A 16228-nucleotide genomic window follows, 5' to 3' on the forward strand; every position below is an offset into this window, starting at 1 on the left:
AATGTGCTTGCCTGTAGTTTCCACTTATTAGTTCCAGTTCTGCCCTCAAACCACAAAGAGTAAGTCTGCTCCGTCTTCTGCATGATAGCCTTTCAGATATTTGAAGACTGCTATCGTGTCTCCCCATAAACTTGTATTCTCCAGTTCACAGGTGTTCCAGGGTGGGGGAAGTTTGTGGAGGGTGATTCCAAGAGAGAGGGGGCTTGTGTTGGCAATGTGGGGTGTGTGGGACTTTTTCTGTGTTGTGGCAGGAAATAATTTGAGTGTGATCTTCCTGTTTGGGGGAAATAAATTTGGGGACATTAGTTTTAGAAGAATTTATGTAAAGGTGATTTGGGGAAATGGGTTTACCTTTCTGTGAAATAGCTATTCTGGTGGAACAGACAACTTGAGGTTCAAAGGAGTGCATTTGTCTTCTCACCTCCCCAGTTTGTCTTTCTATGAAACAAGTGTTTTGTTGCAGCAGTAAATTTTGTGAATACTTGTACCTGCCAGCAGCCATTTTCTGACCATGCTGGTGTGACCATATGAAAAGGAGGACAGGGCTCTTGTACCTTTAACAGTTGCATAAAAAGGGGAATTTCAGCAGGTGTCATTTGTATATATGGAGAACCTCGTGAAATTCCCTCTTCAACATAACAGTTAAAGCTGCCGGAGCCCTGCCCTCCTTAGCTAGAGTAACCAGATACAAAAGAGGGCAGAGCTCCTGCAGTCTTGTGATGAAGAGGGAATTTCACCAGGTTCTACATGCACACAAATGACACCTGCTGAAATTCCCTTTTTTATATACAACTGTTAAAAATACAGGAGCCCTGTCCTCCTTTCCATATGGTCACCCTAGACAGTGCCCAAAACCCTTTCTCGGGAATCCAGATGTGCCCACAGTCCCAAAAAGGTTAGAGATCTTGTTATAAGGTAACCACAAAAAATGCGCTTGGAATAAACTGCTTTTTCTTTACAAGTTAGGTTGCAATCTGAGCTGGGAACCGTTCTAAGAGTGTAAGGCCCATTGAACACAGTGGGACTTACTTCCAAGAGAACATGCTGTAACAGTGCAATCTTATGCACAATTTTAAACATGTTTAGTCAGAAGTTAAGGCCCACTGTGTACAATGGAGTTTCTTCCCTAGAAAGATAATTTAGGACTGCAGCCTTAATCTTAAATGTATCCAAGAATTCAAGCTGTGAGTCTTTCTTCCTGTACTGAAAATTCTTTACCCTACCTATACTGAAACCTGAAATTACCCCTGACTTTGAGCTCCCACTTGCTTCTGAGAGTTCGCCAAGCGCTCCCACGCACTTCCAAGCCTATCTTTTCAGCCATAAGAGTTAGAAGCTTTTTTTAAGGATAGTCAATGCTGACATTCCTGAGATACTCGGTTTTGCATTTTTCCTACACTTCTAAATCATCTAGGAAGAGAAACTATTATTGAAATGTAAACATTGACAGATAGGAAACGTTCCAAAGACAGGAAGAGGTCACCTCTTTTCCTTCCAGTAGTATTTCATGATACAAGGCTCAGGATAACTCTATTTCCTTGCTCCCGTATATTGTCCTTGCAAACTAGAGACACGATTAACTACTTTACCAGATGAAAACAAATAGGGATGTCTGTGTTGGAGCTAATTCAAGTCTTCATTTTTCTTAACAAAGATTTGAATCCTTGCTCCTGAGTCTTGAGTACATTAACGAAGTCTGGATTACTTTTAATAATCCACAGCCCATGCAATGGAAGACCTAGGAACTCCAAATTCATCATCAGTTGATTAACAAGTCACAGTGAGAACTGTATACTTACATGAGCGAAATAAGGCACGCTTGTGACTGGCCACTCACGGACATTCACAAGCCCTTTTAATGATATCAGCAACTTTCTGCACATCTCTTGTGCCTTCCCACAGTAATTCTGCTTTAAAAAAAACCACTGTGATATCCTGATTCTGTTGAAAAATCTTGAGATTTCCTACCGTGTACAGGGGAAATTGCCTACAAATCACCCACTAGAGGGCACTGTCCCATTCAGGGCTATGAGCAGCAAGAAGAAAGGAATATTTCCGTTATAGATCATATGAATACTCTTCTCCGGCTGTGTAATGCAGCCCCAATATGATTGCACAAGCGAAGCAGGAAGCAAAGCCCTGGTAAGGAAATGTTATTTTCCCTTAATCTAAAGAAACCCATTGACTTCAACATAGCTGAGGTTGCAAGCTAGTCACCAAGAATTTGCCTCATCAGTCCAAAATTCCCACTGAAGTGAGTGAACTCAAGAAGGTCAGACATTTCAGCAAAGTATATGTGCATTCAAAGTCATGCAGAAGTCTCCTTGAGTTACTTTCCATCATCTGTAATGTTTCCTTTTCATAGTATTCACAACATTCTTCAAAATTTAACTTTAACAGAAGTTCATAAAAGTGAACACCTTTGGATACTCTGTCTATTCCAGGAGCAAATAAATAAATAAAGCCAAAATGTTGTTTAATATTTACATGAAACCACTGGGAGAGATCATCTGGAGGCATGGGGTGGGGTGCTATCAGTATGCTGATGACACCCAAATATATTTCTCTATGCCTTCGACAACAGCGTCAGCTAAGGATAGTGTGTCTCCTCTGAATGAATGCTTAGAGGTGGTAATGGGCTGGATGAGGAAGAACAAACTGAAGCTGAATCCAGACAAGACGGAGGTGCTTGCTGTCAAAGGTCATAACCTGGGTTTGGAGGTTTGGGGTTGCACTGCCCCTGAAAGACTGTGTTCGCAGCTTGGGGGTGCTTCCGGATCCATCGCTCCAAATGACAGCCCAGATAGATGCAACGGCCAGGAGTGCCTACTATCAGCTTCAGCTGATACGCCAGCTGCGCCCCTTCCTAGAGTCAGAAGACCTAAAGACAGTAGTGCACGCGCTGGTAACTTCGAGGCTCGACTTCTGCAATGCGCTCTACATAGGGCTACCTTTGTGCCTAGTCCAGAAACTTCAACTAGTTCAAAACATGGCAGCCAGGTTGGTCACCGGTACACCTAGGGGTGACCACATTACACCGGTTTTAAAATCTCTTCACTGGCTGCCAATTAGTTTCCGGGCGAAGTATAAAGTGTTGGTTATCACCTTGAAAGCCCTACATGGTTTGGGTCCAGGCTACCTGCGGGATCGCCTTCTCCCGTACAATCCGCCCCGCACACTCAGGTCCTCTGGGAAGAATTTACTCCAGCCAACAAGAACAAGGCTGACAACTATTACCCAAAGGACTTTTCTTCTGCCGCTCCCAGCTTGTGGAATGGCTTGCCGGGAGAAATTCGTCAACTTGACAGTCTTCCAGAATTTAAGAAAACCATAAAGACTAATCTCTTCTGGCAGGCCTACCCAGTTGAATTTTAAGATGCCTTTTTAATGGTGTGCTGTTTTTAATGATGCGCTGGTTTTAAACATTTGAATTAGTTGCCTGTATTTTATGGTGTTTTTATTTGTGTTGTACCCCGCATCGATCCAGAGGGAGAGGCAGGTTGTTGTTGTTGTTGTTGTTGTTGTTGTTGTTGTTGTTATTATTATTATTATTATTATTATTATTATTATTATTTGAAAAGAACAGAAATGTGTATACACTGGCCCTGTTCAAATACTTCCAAAACCAGAGCACAAATTCAAATGGAAGAGATGGTATGGATACATCCCATCCACCATATACCTGAAAGTATCGTGTGACGTGGATGATCCACATAGAGGCCTGTATATGCAATTTTTCCATCTGCTTTTTTCCTTTGAGGAGGAAAAATGACACAAACCAGGTCTTAGCACCTTCTGATGTGCCTGCCTCACACTTTAGAAGTATGTGATATAGAGACAGGCACAAGCACCTCTGCCACATCCATTGACATGTGGGCCTGGTAAGTATCTGAGGAGGACATAAGATAAACACTAAAAGTAAATATGAAGATATCATTGGGGAGGGGCTCTGGCTGAATGGTAGAGCACATACTTGCTTGCAAGGGGTCCTGAGTTCAATTACTGACATCTCCAGGCCAAACAAAGAACCCCAGAGAATCACTACCAGTCAGTGAAGACAATACTGAGCCAGATAGGCCAATGGTCTGACTGGACATAAGGCTTGCTTTCTAGGTTCATTGGTGTGCACTGATTTACTTAGATGAGCAAATGCTCCAGAACACCAGTTCAAATTGCTGGATGACTGGATTTCTTTGCATCAGGAGCCCATTCAACTCAATGCAAGTTTTCACTGTCTTTGGGAGCAATCCTATGTCCCCTAGACAGCGTCTGGGAGAACATAGGGTTGTTCAGTTTCCTGGCTCCCAGCTTACAGACAGGACTCCAAGCTCGGAGCCAGAATACCACACTCCCTACCTGCTCTCCCTCCCCCTCAAAGCCAGCGTGGAGAGAACCATGGTGGCTACCTCTCCCCGCTCACAAAACAGAGCATGGAGATGAGGGGGAAAGAGGCATTCCCAGGGGAGGGGAGGAGACAGGGGATCATGTGGGGCTATGAGGTATCCCCAGCCTCGTCCCCGAAGCCTCTGCTAGATAGATGAAATCGCCCATCTAGCTAAAATGCAGAGCAGGAGGTGTGAGGCGCCTTCTACTCTGCATTGGCTTCTGAGCATCCAGGGTGCATCCCATAGGACTGTGCCCTTACAAATTGTAATTTTATCAACTATTATAAGTGTTAAAAGTTACAAATTCCTGGACTATTAATTAATGCAATAATGAACAACAGTCCTAATTTCAACATTTGCTGATAAATCATTCATAACATGTTCCTAAAAATTACCAGCCCCAGGCACAACACAATGTCATGAGTAACTGCAAATGCTTTGGCCCTTACTGACGGATTGTGTGAAATGGGCACATCTGAGAATGCCAAATCAAGAAGCGTACATCTGTTCTTGTTCTGCGTGAGCTCAATAATATGCATTTTGTCGGTACTGGCTGATCTGTTCCAACGCACAGGGGCAATAGCATAGCTGAAGTGGTGAGGCAGAGAGAGAAAAACGCAAAACACCCCACACCTATTTCCCTTAAATCTAGAGGTCAGCATTTGTGCAAGAAAGGATCATATTCTCAGAACTGCAGTTTTCTGATTGTGCATTAATAAGACAGTACGATTAGTGTAAGTTATCTCAGCCTTTATGCCATTTGTAGGCGTAGCGAGCTAGAACAAGCATCAAAGACCATGGTTGTGTATTCCCAATAGGGAAGAAGGGTCTAATGGTCAGAACGAAAGACATGGAACTTAGGTATGGGAATTATGGAACTCTAAAATCAAGCACAACAAAAGAAAGGAAAATCCAAAATGGTGTCAGCAGGTATTAATTGGAAAATCCCAATGTGCTTAAAGCATGAATCATTTATGCAAGGTAGTAACCTGAAAAGTACAAAAAAGGAACTATATATCTCAAACTGTCATATTGTGACATACATATACAATTAATAAAAACTATCAAAATCTATTATAGACAAACATCCATACAATCTTAAGAAAAAGGTCACTTCTGTCCCTCCATTGGAAAAAAAAGGCTCTATCTCCTCCCTGCCACTTCAAAATGACTGTGTTCATTGTAACATGAGCTTACTTCCATTCTATACAATCAGCCACTTTATGTTATAACTCCAGTTTAGTATTGATTTTAAAATCGAGCCTCAGAGCCAGGATTTGTGTGACACATACCCACACCTTGGCCTATGGGCAGAGGAAGGATGGTGCGACACCACCACCTCACGCACAAGGCTTTGGCGCGCGCACCTCCCTCAGACTAAGCACCACCACTTAAATACCTGAAGAAGGGGTAAAAAGAAAAGTATAACCTTTAAAAGTATAACAGAGGGAAAAGGTAAGGAGTTTTGGAAAAGGCTTTTCTATGAATATAGCAAGCTGAAAGTTTAATGTAATGTGTTTATTTATGAACTAATAGAGCAGGAGACACAACCAAACTGACACATGGTTTTATGGTAGCAAAATAAAGAAAATGTTTATTGTTGTTTACAGTTCTTAGCTCCTTTGAATTATATTCCAATCCTGCCTATTCTTAATAATACTGGTAGTAACCAATCTAATAATAACAATCCTTAGTCCCTATGATCTTATTTTCACTCACTCCTCACACAACTCCTGACAAGAAATCACTCAGCTAAACACATCTACCTTCCAAACCCAATCACCAACCGGACCCCTCAGCTCCCCCTATATATACTCCTCCCCCCTTTCCACATCATCACCAGCCACACCCACTCAGTCCAACGTTCCGCACTCTCTAGACATACTCACTCAGACATACCTAAGGGAATAGAAATGTGGGTAACACCACAGATGGCATCTAGTGAAGTCTTGAAAACCCAACCTGGCTGTAGGAAGGGAGGAGGGCACAGTGGGGGTGCATCAGGAATTCTCAAAAGGGTTTTACTGCAAACTGCCTTAAATTGATGAGGGGTTTGCAGAATCTGGGTTGGATCCAGACTTAAGCTAGGTCAATTGCACTGGCAGAAGTGGACTTCCCCACCCCTCTCCTTCTCACAACAGTCCCTTCATCTCCCTGAAAGTGCTTCACAGTCAGGAAGCCCTTCGGAATGGGAGAGGGAACCCACAAAAACCAGGTGGAGGGGCCTTCCATGAGTGGGGCCTTTCCTCCCAGTGAAGGGAGATCCAACTCTGTGCCTTTTCCAACGTGACAGCCTACAAACCAAGATGAGTTGACCTATGGCAGATCATTTATAACAGGCGTGGGCAACTTCAGGAATTTGGGGGGGTATTTTTGCCCTCCAGACTCTCTCTGTCTCACACACACACACACACACACACACACAGAGACCAAAGTTTGTGGGCGGACCTGATTTTTTTTAAAGAACAAAGAAACAAACCAATTATTTATTTTTTAGTGACATCTGTAGCTGCTACACAGCACTAACAAGCAAACAAGCTAAATTTAAGCCTTCGGGTAGTCTGTAACAGCTACGTACACCATTTCCTCCCACACAAACACTATTTTTCTTTTTTAAAAAATATCTAGGTTTCCCTGAAATCAGCAGGGCAGCCAGGGGAGTGGGGGAGAGGCAGGGGCTAATGACGTTGGCACACAATAAATGCATAATTCCACAAACTGTGTACATTCTTAGTTCTGTCATTATTGAAGCCAAAAAGACTTCAAGTGAATAAACACGTCGTCTACCATGATAAGTTAGTAGGGGAATGGACACATGCAGTTGGCAGTATTTTACCGGTATTTGAAAGTGATGAGTCGGTAAGCATTCTCGCTTACCTAGGGCAATGCAAAGCGCTCAAAAACGAAATGGGATGAGAAAAGGCACCTTCCCTAGTAGCTGATTCCTCCTTCTTAAAGAGATGTCCCTCAAATGTGAGCCCCTGCCAAAGGAAGTGAGGCAGGTGCCTACTAGGAGGAGGGCTTTCTCTTCTGTGGAACCCCGACTGTGGAACGAGCTCCCCAGAGAGGTTCGCCTGGCACCTACACTGTACTCCTTCCATCGCCAGCTGAAGACCTTTTTATTTTCTCAGTATTTTAACACCTAATTTAACTTAAATTTAAACTTTGCTGTTTTAATTCCATATTTTAACCTACATCAATTTCTGCTGTGTGGTTTTATCCTGGTTGTGCTTTTTATATTGTATTTTGTATTTGTGTTTTTAGATTTTTGGTTGTTTTATTATGCTCTTCGTGTTTTAATTTTTGTGAACCGCCCAGAGAGCTTTGGCTATTGGGCGGTATAAAAATGTAATAATTAAATAAATACTTTTGAAGGATTCTGGAACTGAGACAAACTCTAAGAAATGTCCTGGATATGTGCTTGCCATTGCTGCTTAGTCACTTCATGCCACTGGGTGAGTCTTTTCCCTGTCTGTGCCTCAGTTTTGTCTTAAGAATTTGGCTTAAACACATCCACTGCACAGGGATGAATGGGATGAAAGCACTCAGCTGGTGTCTACAAAACATTTTAGCATTCCTTGGGTAGCAGCTGCCAAATCGTACTCCTTAGCCTATTTGTTACATGAATTGCCTGGCAGGAACCATTATCTGGGTATCTACAAATGATTAATTACCCAGTAAAGCGCAAAATACCAGCATGGCTGAGGTTATCCTTCTTCAGGAAGGGGAAGAACTAGTGAATATTCACTTGAGCACTCAATAGCTTCAGTGTGGTTTTCTGTTCTCATTCTCTTTACTGAAGATTCCAGGGGCATTGTTGTGGGTACATATCCTTTTTTGTATAACTGGAAAGAGTTGGACCCCTGAGTTGCAACACAACTGTTTGTATTCATTATGATGGGGAGGGAGGTATTTTTGACTTCGTAAATCCCTTAGAGATCACTTTTAGATATGGTGAGTTGTATATAAATTGATTAAATAAAGTATGTACTTCTTCGATTTCTAATTTTCATTTTAAATATTTTAAACATATTGACATGACCTTTTGTATTTTTTACAATGCAGTTTGCTTTTTGGCTCTGCAAACTGCTTGGAGATTTTTTTTAAGGTATGGTGTGAACTATATCAATTGATGAAATAAATAAACTGATTAAATAAAACCATTTGCAGTGGAACAACAGTGCTCCAGTTTGCTTCCACCATTCCAATTCCGCACATCCCAAATTCCTATTAAGTAATTCCGGTGTTTACTCCCAGTATCCCTATGGCTTCAAAGTCTCTACCACTTTCTTTTGGAAATGGCTTCTTCTTATTAGGCGAAACTGAGAAGCTCTGAAAAATAGGGAGCTTTCCCTGGTGCTGAAACTGAGCGGTGAAAGCACGTTCTGGGGATATTTATTATACCGACGGAGTACGATGTGACTCTGTCCCCTGCTGAGACCTTTATCTCAGGATTTCTCTTCATTGCCAGCAGCTGAAAGGGCTGGGTGGAGACCAATGCATGATTCTGGCTGCTTATCTGATCCTCGTTTTCCCTCTCCTCAGGTGTTCACCCGCTATGGAAAATGCTACACGTTCAACTCAGGCCAGTCTGACAGGCCGCCACTCATCACCATGAAGGGGGGAACTGGTAACGGCTTGGAGATCATGTTGGACATTCAACAGGATGAGTATCTTCCTGTCTGGGGAGAGACAGGTAAGAGTTGCTCCTGGCTTCCCTGGCGCCATTTTGATTCTGTCCTTTGCACATTCTCCCTTGTGCTTCCAGTGGAAAATCCCCTGCCTTCTGCTGATGCCTCACCTTGCCAGGTCTCTCCTCACTCCATGACCCCAAGCTGCCTTTCTTTATTGTTCCGCTTCTGCCTTCTTCTCTTGCCAAGTCCTTCCTCCCCAAATCCTCAGTCTACTGGGCCACTCCCTGCTTCATTACTTTTCTTAGGGTGGCCCTATGGAAAGGAGGACAGGGCTCTTGTATCTTTAACAGTTGTAGAAAAAAGGGAATTTCAGCAGGTGCCATTTGTATGCCTGCAGCACCTAGTCTTCGTCACAACAGTTAACGCTTCAGGAGCCCTGCCCTCTTTTGTATCTGGTCAAGAGGGCACAGCTCCTGCAGCTTTAACTGTTGCGATGAAGAGGGAATTTCACTAGGTGCTGCATGCATACAAGTGACACCTGCTGAAATTCCTCTTTCAATACAACTGTTGTATACAGGAGCCCTGTCCTCTTTTCCATATGGCCACCCTACATTTCTAAACATGCTTCCTTGCACCCACATTACACCTTCCCCCATCCCATTCTCTTAGTCACTTAGTCACTTTCCTCCATTCTCTGCTACTCACCATGGTAACCAGCCAAGAAAGGAGCTGCCTCTTATCTACAAATAACATACTGCTTTTTTTGGGAGGGGAGGCTATGTTGTCAAGACTATAGTGGGGGTGAACCCTGAATCCCAATTCAAAGGTCACCTAGAGGCCCTGTAGGAAGGGGATTCCTGGGTTCCTAATTTTTAAAATGAGATCCACCGGGGGCCCAGGCCTCTCTGAAAATCTTCCCCTTTGATCCAGATGACCTTGCCCGAACTTAAAATGTTTGAGTTCTGATTATAGATATTGTGTTCAGGTGAAATTATTAGTATTACCTGATGTATTCCTGGACTGAGCCGGGTGGTGGTGGTTCTGGTTTAAGTTCTGGGATGCTCTGACTCTAATCAGGGTTACCATAGCCCTAAAAAAACTACTTCAAAGAGGGCATTGACTGAAGCAGCTGGGCTGTGCACTCCCTAAGTGAGAGAACTAGACAGAGTAAAAGTTACCTCCATGGCCCCATGCCTGTCTTTTCATGCATCTCCCTGTCTGTACAGACAGAAACACTGGGGGCTTTTCTCCCTGAGGATTTTAACCTGCACCTTTACCAAGGCTTCTGCCTCCAGGTTCTTTGCAGAATTAAGATCAGCTCCTTCATGCGTGTCTTTCTCTGCCTTTCAATATGTTTTATTACACAACCACTAGATGGCTCTGTGGTATAGCGGAATTGTCCATTACGCGAGAGTCTCATTCCGCCATTTCTAAATAATACTAGATTTTCCTCAATCTAAAAAAGGCCAGGGAAATGGTTGCAAAGAATGGGAGAAGCCCTGCAGGAGGAACTTCAAACTACCGCACGTGAGGAATCGCAAGCACACAATAAAAGCCTCATGTAGAAAGGCTCCGAGTCTTTATTTATTTATTTATTATTAATTACATTTCTATACTGCCCAATATCCGGAGCTCTCTGGGCGGTTCACAAAAATTAAATTCCTGAGTCTTCCTGAGGATTACAAGTTGCAGATTTTTGCATTGAGCGGGGGGTTGGACTCGATGGCCTTATAGACCCCTTCCAACTCTACTATTCTATGATTCTATGAATCAGGGCCAGTGTCTGCTTTCTGAACTAAAGCCCTGCTGCCTCGGTCACCTGAGCTCCCTTTCTGCTCTCCATCTCTCTGTGCCACAGATGAGACCTCATTTGAAGCTGGGATTAAAGTGCAGATCCACAGCCAAGACGAGCCACCCTTCATTGACCAGCTGGGATTTGGGGTGGCACCTGGTTTCCAGACGTTTGTATCCTGCCAGGAGCAGCGGGTAAGATGAGGAGGCCCCCTATCCCCTGAAGCCAACCTCTGATGATCAAAGTGTGTATTTCCACTGTCCAGGCAGCATTAGAGTGACCATGGGTGAAATTCTTATTTTTCCCCCCTGATGACAAGGAGGGCAATGGGTAGAATGAAAGGTTTCAAGCCAGGAAATCTCTGAAAAGGGAGATGCAATGGACGATAATTCAGAGATCCTTGGTTCTGGGTGAGAGAAGTGGGGTCAAATGGTTAGTGCTAGTCAGCTGGCAGCAGCAATTACTTCTGATTACTTGTCTATATGGGTAGGGTGACCATATAAAAAAGAGGAGAGGGCTCCTGAATCTTGAACAGTTGCATAGAAAAGGGAATTTCAGCAGGTGTCATTTGTATGCGTCAGTACTTGGTGAAATTCCCTCTTGATCACAACATTTAATGCTGCAGGAGCCCTGCCCTCTTGACCAGGTACAAAATAGGGCAGGACTCCTGCAGCTTCAACTGTTGCGATGAAGAGGGAATTTCACCTGGTGCTGCATGCATACAAATAACACCTGCTGAAATTCCCCTTGCAATACAACTGTTTTTAGATACAGGAACCCTGTCCTCCTTTCCATATGGTCACCCTATATATGGGCACATACTCAAGATATTATTACTTCTGTATCGCTGTATTTTACTCCTGCCCTGTGTTACTATATATACTGCTCTGAGAACTTTTTGCTGAAAGTGAGTATATAACTATTCCAAATAAAGGTATAAAAATAAAGAAACAAGCCATTATTTTATCATCAAGGCTGAAGGCTCTGAAAGGAGGGCTGTTACCCAATCTTTCCTTGCCTGTTTATGCATGAAGTGATGATTCAGAATCATCAGCATGAATAGAACAGATCAAAGGGGTTAATAATTTCATTGGCAATATTCAATTATGAACATTCCAGGAGGAAAATACAGGCTAGCGGGTGGAGAAGAGGATATGTTAGAAAACAAGAATTCTTGTTTCCATTGAGGATGCCTTACAACCAATTCAAATGGGTGTGGGTGTGTTTAAGAAGCACATGACACAGACCTTCTGGTGCTATTCCACTTCAAATTGCATGTGGTCAATTGCATGAATGAATACCTTCCAGCCCACAAAACTCCATACACATTGAAATCTAATCCATCAAGGAGAAGGCTAGGCTAGAATCCTTCTTTGAGGTATTTATTTAAGTAAGTACAAGACAAGCAGTGTGGTGGCATGGTTTAAGTGTAGGACTGGAGAGACCCAGCTCGAAATCCCTAGTCAGCCATGAAGCGCACTGAGTACCCTTGTGCCAGGTACCTCTCAGCTAACCAACCTCACTGGGTTGTTGTGAAGATAAAGAAAGGGGAAAGAACCATGCACACCATCTTGATAAATATGCTCCCAAAATTAAAATTAAATACTTATATACCATTGTCAGCCATAATGGTTCATGCTATAACATTCCACTCATAGGGAGTTTGTGATCAAGCCTTATGAAGAGAGACTGAAAGAACTGGGCATGTTTAGCCTGGAGAAGAGAAGATTGAGGGGAGACATGATAGCACTCTTCAAATACTTAAAAGGTTGTCACACAGAAGAGGGCCAGGATCTCTTCTCGAGCCTCCCAGAGTGCAGGACACGGAATAACGGTATCAAGTTAAAGGAAGTCAGATTCCAGCTGGACATCAGGAAAAATTCCTGACTGTTAGAGCAGTACGACAATGGAACCAGTTACCTAGGGAGGTTGTGGGCTCTCCCACACTAGAGGCATTCAAGAGGCAGCTGGACAACCATCTGTCGGGTATGCTTTAGGGTGGATTCCTGCATTGAGCAGGGGTTGGACTCGATGGCCTTGTAGGCTCCTTCCAACTCTGCTATTCTATGATCATGGGGGAGAATGGACGATGAGCCTTTTTGTTCTAAGTTTGAATTGGCTCTGGCACATCCTCTTCTTAGAGCAAGAATTTTCACGTGTCATATTTTAAGTCCTAATATATACAGAGTGCCCAAAGCACACAACTACAAGATATTCATTCAAGGATGGACAGTGATAATTAACCTTGTTTATTCACAGATATGATGGTTATAACTGATGCATCCTCCTGCATGGCAAAATGACACAGTCATCAATGACAAACTGCTGGTTGCCTAACAAAACCACTGCTATTTGCGTTTCTCCAAGCTCAAGGCATACCGGCTGTTTTTCATTTCGGAGGTGTCTACCCCACAATAATCTACAGGTTTCAGCCAATTTGTCATTGCGTTTCTTCCGAAGAAGCTGCCGCGCAAACAAGACAAGCAAACCAGGAGCCTGTTAATAAAGTTTACAATGCTGATAAGAACAAGAAAACAATAAACATAACCTCGTATTATAAACATAGTTTACAAGGTTACTATACTGATGTCATCACCAGCACTGTATTGTACTATAAACTGTGACTGTGGTTTCGATTTATGTACATCATGCATTAGAAATTATTCATTATAAAAATGTGGAGATGATTGTATCAGGAGTCATTTTCATGTACAGTTTTGTTAGGCAACCAGCAGTTTGCCATTGATGACCGTGTCATTTTGCCATGCGGGTGAGTGCATCAGTTATAACCATCATATCTGTGAATAAACAAGGTTAATTATCACTGTCCATCCTTGAATGTATATCTTGCAGTTGTGTGCTTTGGGCACTCTTTATATATTAGATCATTCAACTACTGCCTTCCTTTTTTGGGAATATTTTAAAGCCTCCCATGTGCTCTGAACCTCTGCAGTCCACATGGCTCTTACGATCAGCCTCCATGAGTTTCCCTCCAGTCCATGTGGCCGGTGCAGTCTTGGGGCCAAGACAGCCGGTGCAGGCTGCATGCCCCGAGGAGCCATGTCAGCCTTGCCCCCATCGGCATGATGGGCCAAACAGAGCCCTCCTTCTTCTCCCGGAGGGAGTGAAGAGATTCTGCCATTCTCATTCCCCTTCCGTCCACTCTTGCACAGCTCATCTACCTTCCTCCACCCTGGGGTGACTGCAAATCCGTGACGATGGAGTCTGAGTTCTATGATACCTACAGCATCACCGCTTGCCGCATAGACTGTGAGACCCGCTACCTGGTGGAGAACTGCAACTGCCGCATGGTGCATATGCCAGGTAAGATGGGGGCAGGGTGAAGCCAATGGCAGGGCAAGGACATAGCAGCTGCAAAAAAGGAGACGTTAAAAACCAGAGCTGTGCGCAGACAGCATTTTAATATTCTCCACCCTGTTTGTGAGCAGAGAAATTGTGTGTGTTGTTTTTTTGGGGGGGGGAATAATTTCACTGAGTTTCTTCAGCACGAGGAGAAATTCTCCAGCTGTTTCTCACAGGTAGGGTTCACCATTGGGAGGGATTGTAGCACCTCTTTTTTCTTAAGAGGTGTGTGTGTGTGTGTGTGTGTGTGTGTGTGTGTGTGTTTTGCCACTACAAGTGGCAACAGCAGCAACTGTGTTGGCAAAAGTGTTGGCCTTTTTGCACTCTCCACAATGTAGCTGTGATGGGGATAGTGTTAGGGTGACCATATGGAAAGGAGGACAGGGCTCCTGTATCTTTAACAGTTGTATTGAAAGGGGAATTTCAGCAAGTGTCATTTGTATGCATACAGCACCTGAGGAAATTCCCTCTTCATCACCACAGTTAAAGCTGCAGGAACCCTGCCCTGTTTTGTATCTGGTCACTCTAGTACAGTTCCTTCAACTTTAACTAGCTACCAGGAGGAGGGCCGTCTCTGCTATGGCACCCCAGCTGTGGAATGAGCCCCTAGAGAGGCTCACCTGGCACCTACGTTATACTATTTTTATTTTCCCAGTATTTAAACAGTTTATCATCTTAGTCTTTTAAATTACTGTTTTCAACCTGCATTTTAAATCTCTATAAATCTCTGCATCGCTGCTCAGCTTTAACCAGATTGTGCTTTTATATTGTGCTTTTATATTGTATTTTTACACTGTTGTTTGTTTTATGCTAAATAAATAAATAAACTGTTGCATGCATACAAATGACACCTGCTGAAATCCCCCTTTCAATACAACTGTTAAAGATACAGGAGCCCTGTCCTCCTTTCCATATGGTCACCCTAATAATAGCATAATACATTCAGCTGCAGAATTGACTTTAGCAGGCTTTTCAATCTTTAGGTGCAGAATGTAACTGAAATAGACTATGTACTATATTGTTTATATTGCTACATTTTGTAGTATATGTTTGGGTGACCATATGAAAAGGAGGACAGGGCTCCTATATCTTTAACAGTTGCATAGAAAGGGGAAATTCAGCAGGGATCATTTGTATGCATGTCGCACCTGGTGAAATTACCTCTTCATCACAACAGTTAAAGCTGCAGGAGTTATACTGTGACCAGATTTAAAAGAGGGCAGGGAACCTGCAGCTTTAACTGTTGTGATGACACAAATGACACCTGCTGAAATTCCCTTCTCAATACAACTGTTAAAGATACAGGAGCCCTGTCCTCCTTTTCATATGGTCACCCTAGTATATGTGCAGCTTACAATCAGCTACCGTTTTAAATTAGGCTATGCGAAGTGTTCTCCCATTTCAATACTCAGGCTGAAAACAGTACTTTGAAATTTCCCCTTCCCCGGGGTGGGCGGGGAAACCAACTTGTGAGAATGTTCATTTTTTCCACACTACGTTGCTGGCATTAGTTTCACCTGTCTGCTGCTGCTTCTGAGCCATTTTTCTCTTCTCGCTTCTGCATTATCTTCTTCCTCACCTGCATAATCCTAGCCAATCAGGCATCACATCTTTGACATCACAATGCTTAGTAGATAATCTGATTTGGTGACATGATGATATCACTGAGCACAAATGAAATGATCTGAGCGTGAGGGCGAGGTTTCCTGGATCTATCACATGAACAATCCCAACCAGTTGGGAATCACATAGTGAACCAGACCATACCATGATGCTGCATAGTCAGTTAGCTCTGGGTGCATGCTAGTGTCACTGAGGCCAAATAAATGCAGTTCAGAGTGAGGGTAATCCTTCCTGGATAGGAGAATGTTTTCACACATTCCTTTTCAAAGCAATTAAAAACAACTACAAAATTAGAGTGGCGGGAGGGGGGTGTCTATTCAGTGCTGCTGAAAATATTCCTTAAAAGTGTCCCTTCTTTAGGATCATCCCTAACTATGAATCTCTGTAATTGCAGATATTCCTACTCTTTATATCTGGTACATGAAGTGACA

The 16228-nt window shown here is 43.2% G+C and overlaps 1 protein-coding gene across 2 annotated transcripts in view; it reads left to right on the plus strand.

Annotated features, from left to right (window-relative positions):
* The window catches only part of ASIC1 (acid sensing ion channel subunit 1), a 179409-nt gene that overhangs the window by 151911 nt on the left and 11270 nt on the right, over nucleotides 1-16228 (plus strand). For both annotated transcript variants that reach the window (XM_063119870.1, XM_063119868.1), the window contains 3 exons: nucleotides 8931-9081; nucleotides 10878-11005; nucleotides 13985-14135. In XM_063119870.1, coding sequence (XP_062975940.1) covers nucleotides 8931-9081; nucleotides 10878-11005; nucleotides 13985-14135 — 430 coding nt within the window. The remainder of the gene's footprint in view (nucleotides 1-8930; nucleotides 9082-10877; nucleotides 11006-13984; nucleotides 14136-16228) is intronic.

Source organism: Elgaria multicarinata, chromosome 3 (assembly GCF_023053635.1).
Source record: "Elgaria multicarinata webbii isolate HBS135686 ecotype San Diego chromosome 3, rElgMul1.1.pri, whole genome shotgun sequence".
NCBI classification, from domain to species: Eukaryota; Metazoa; Chordata; class Lepidosauria; order Squamata; family Anguidae; genus Elgaria; species Elgaria multicarinata.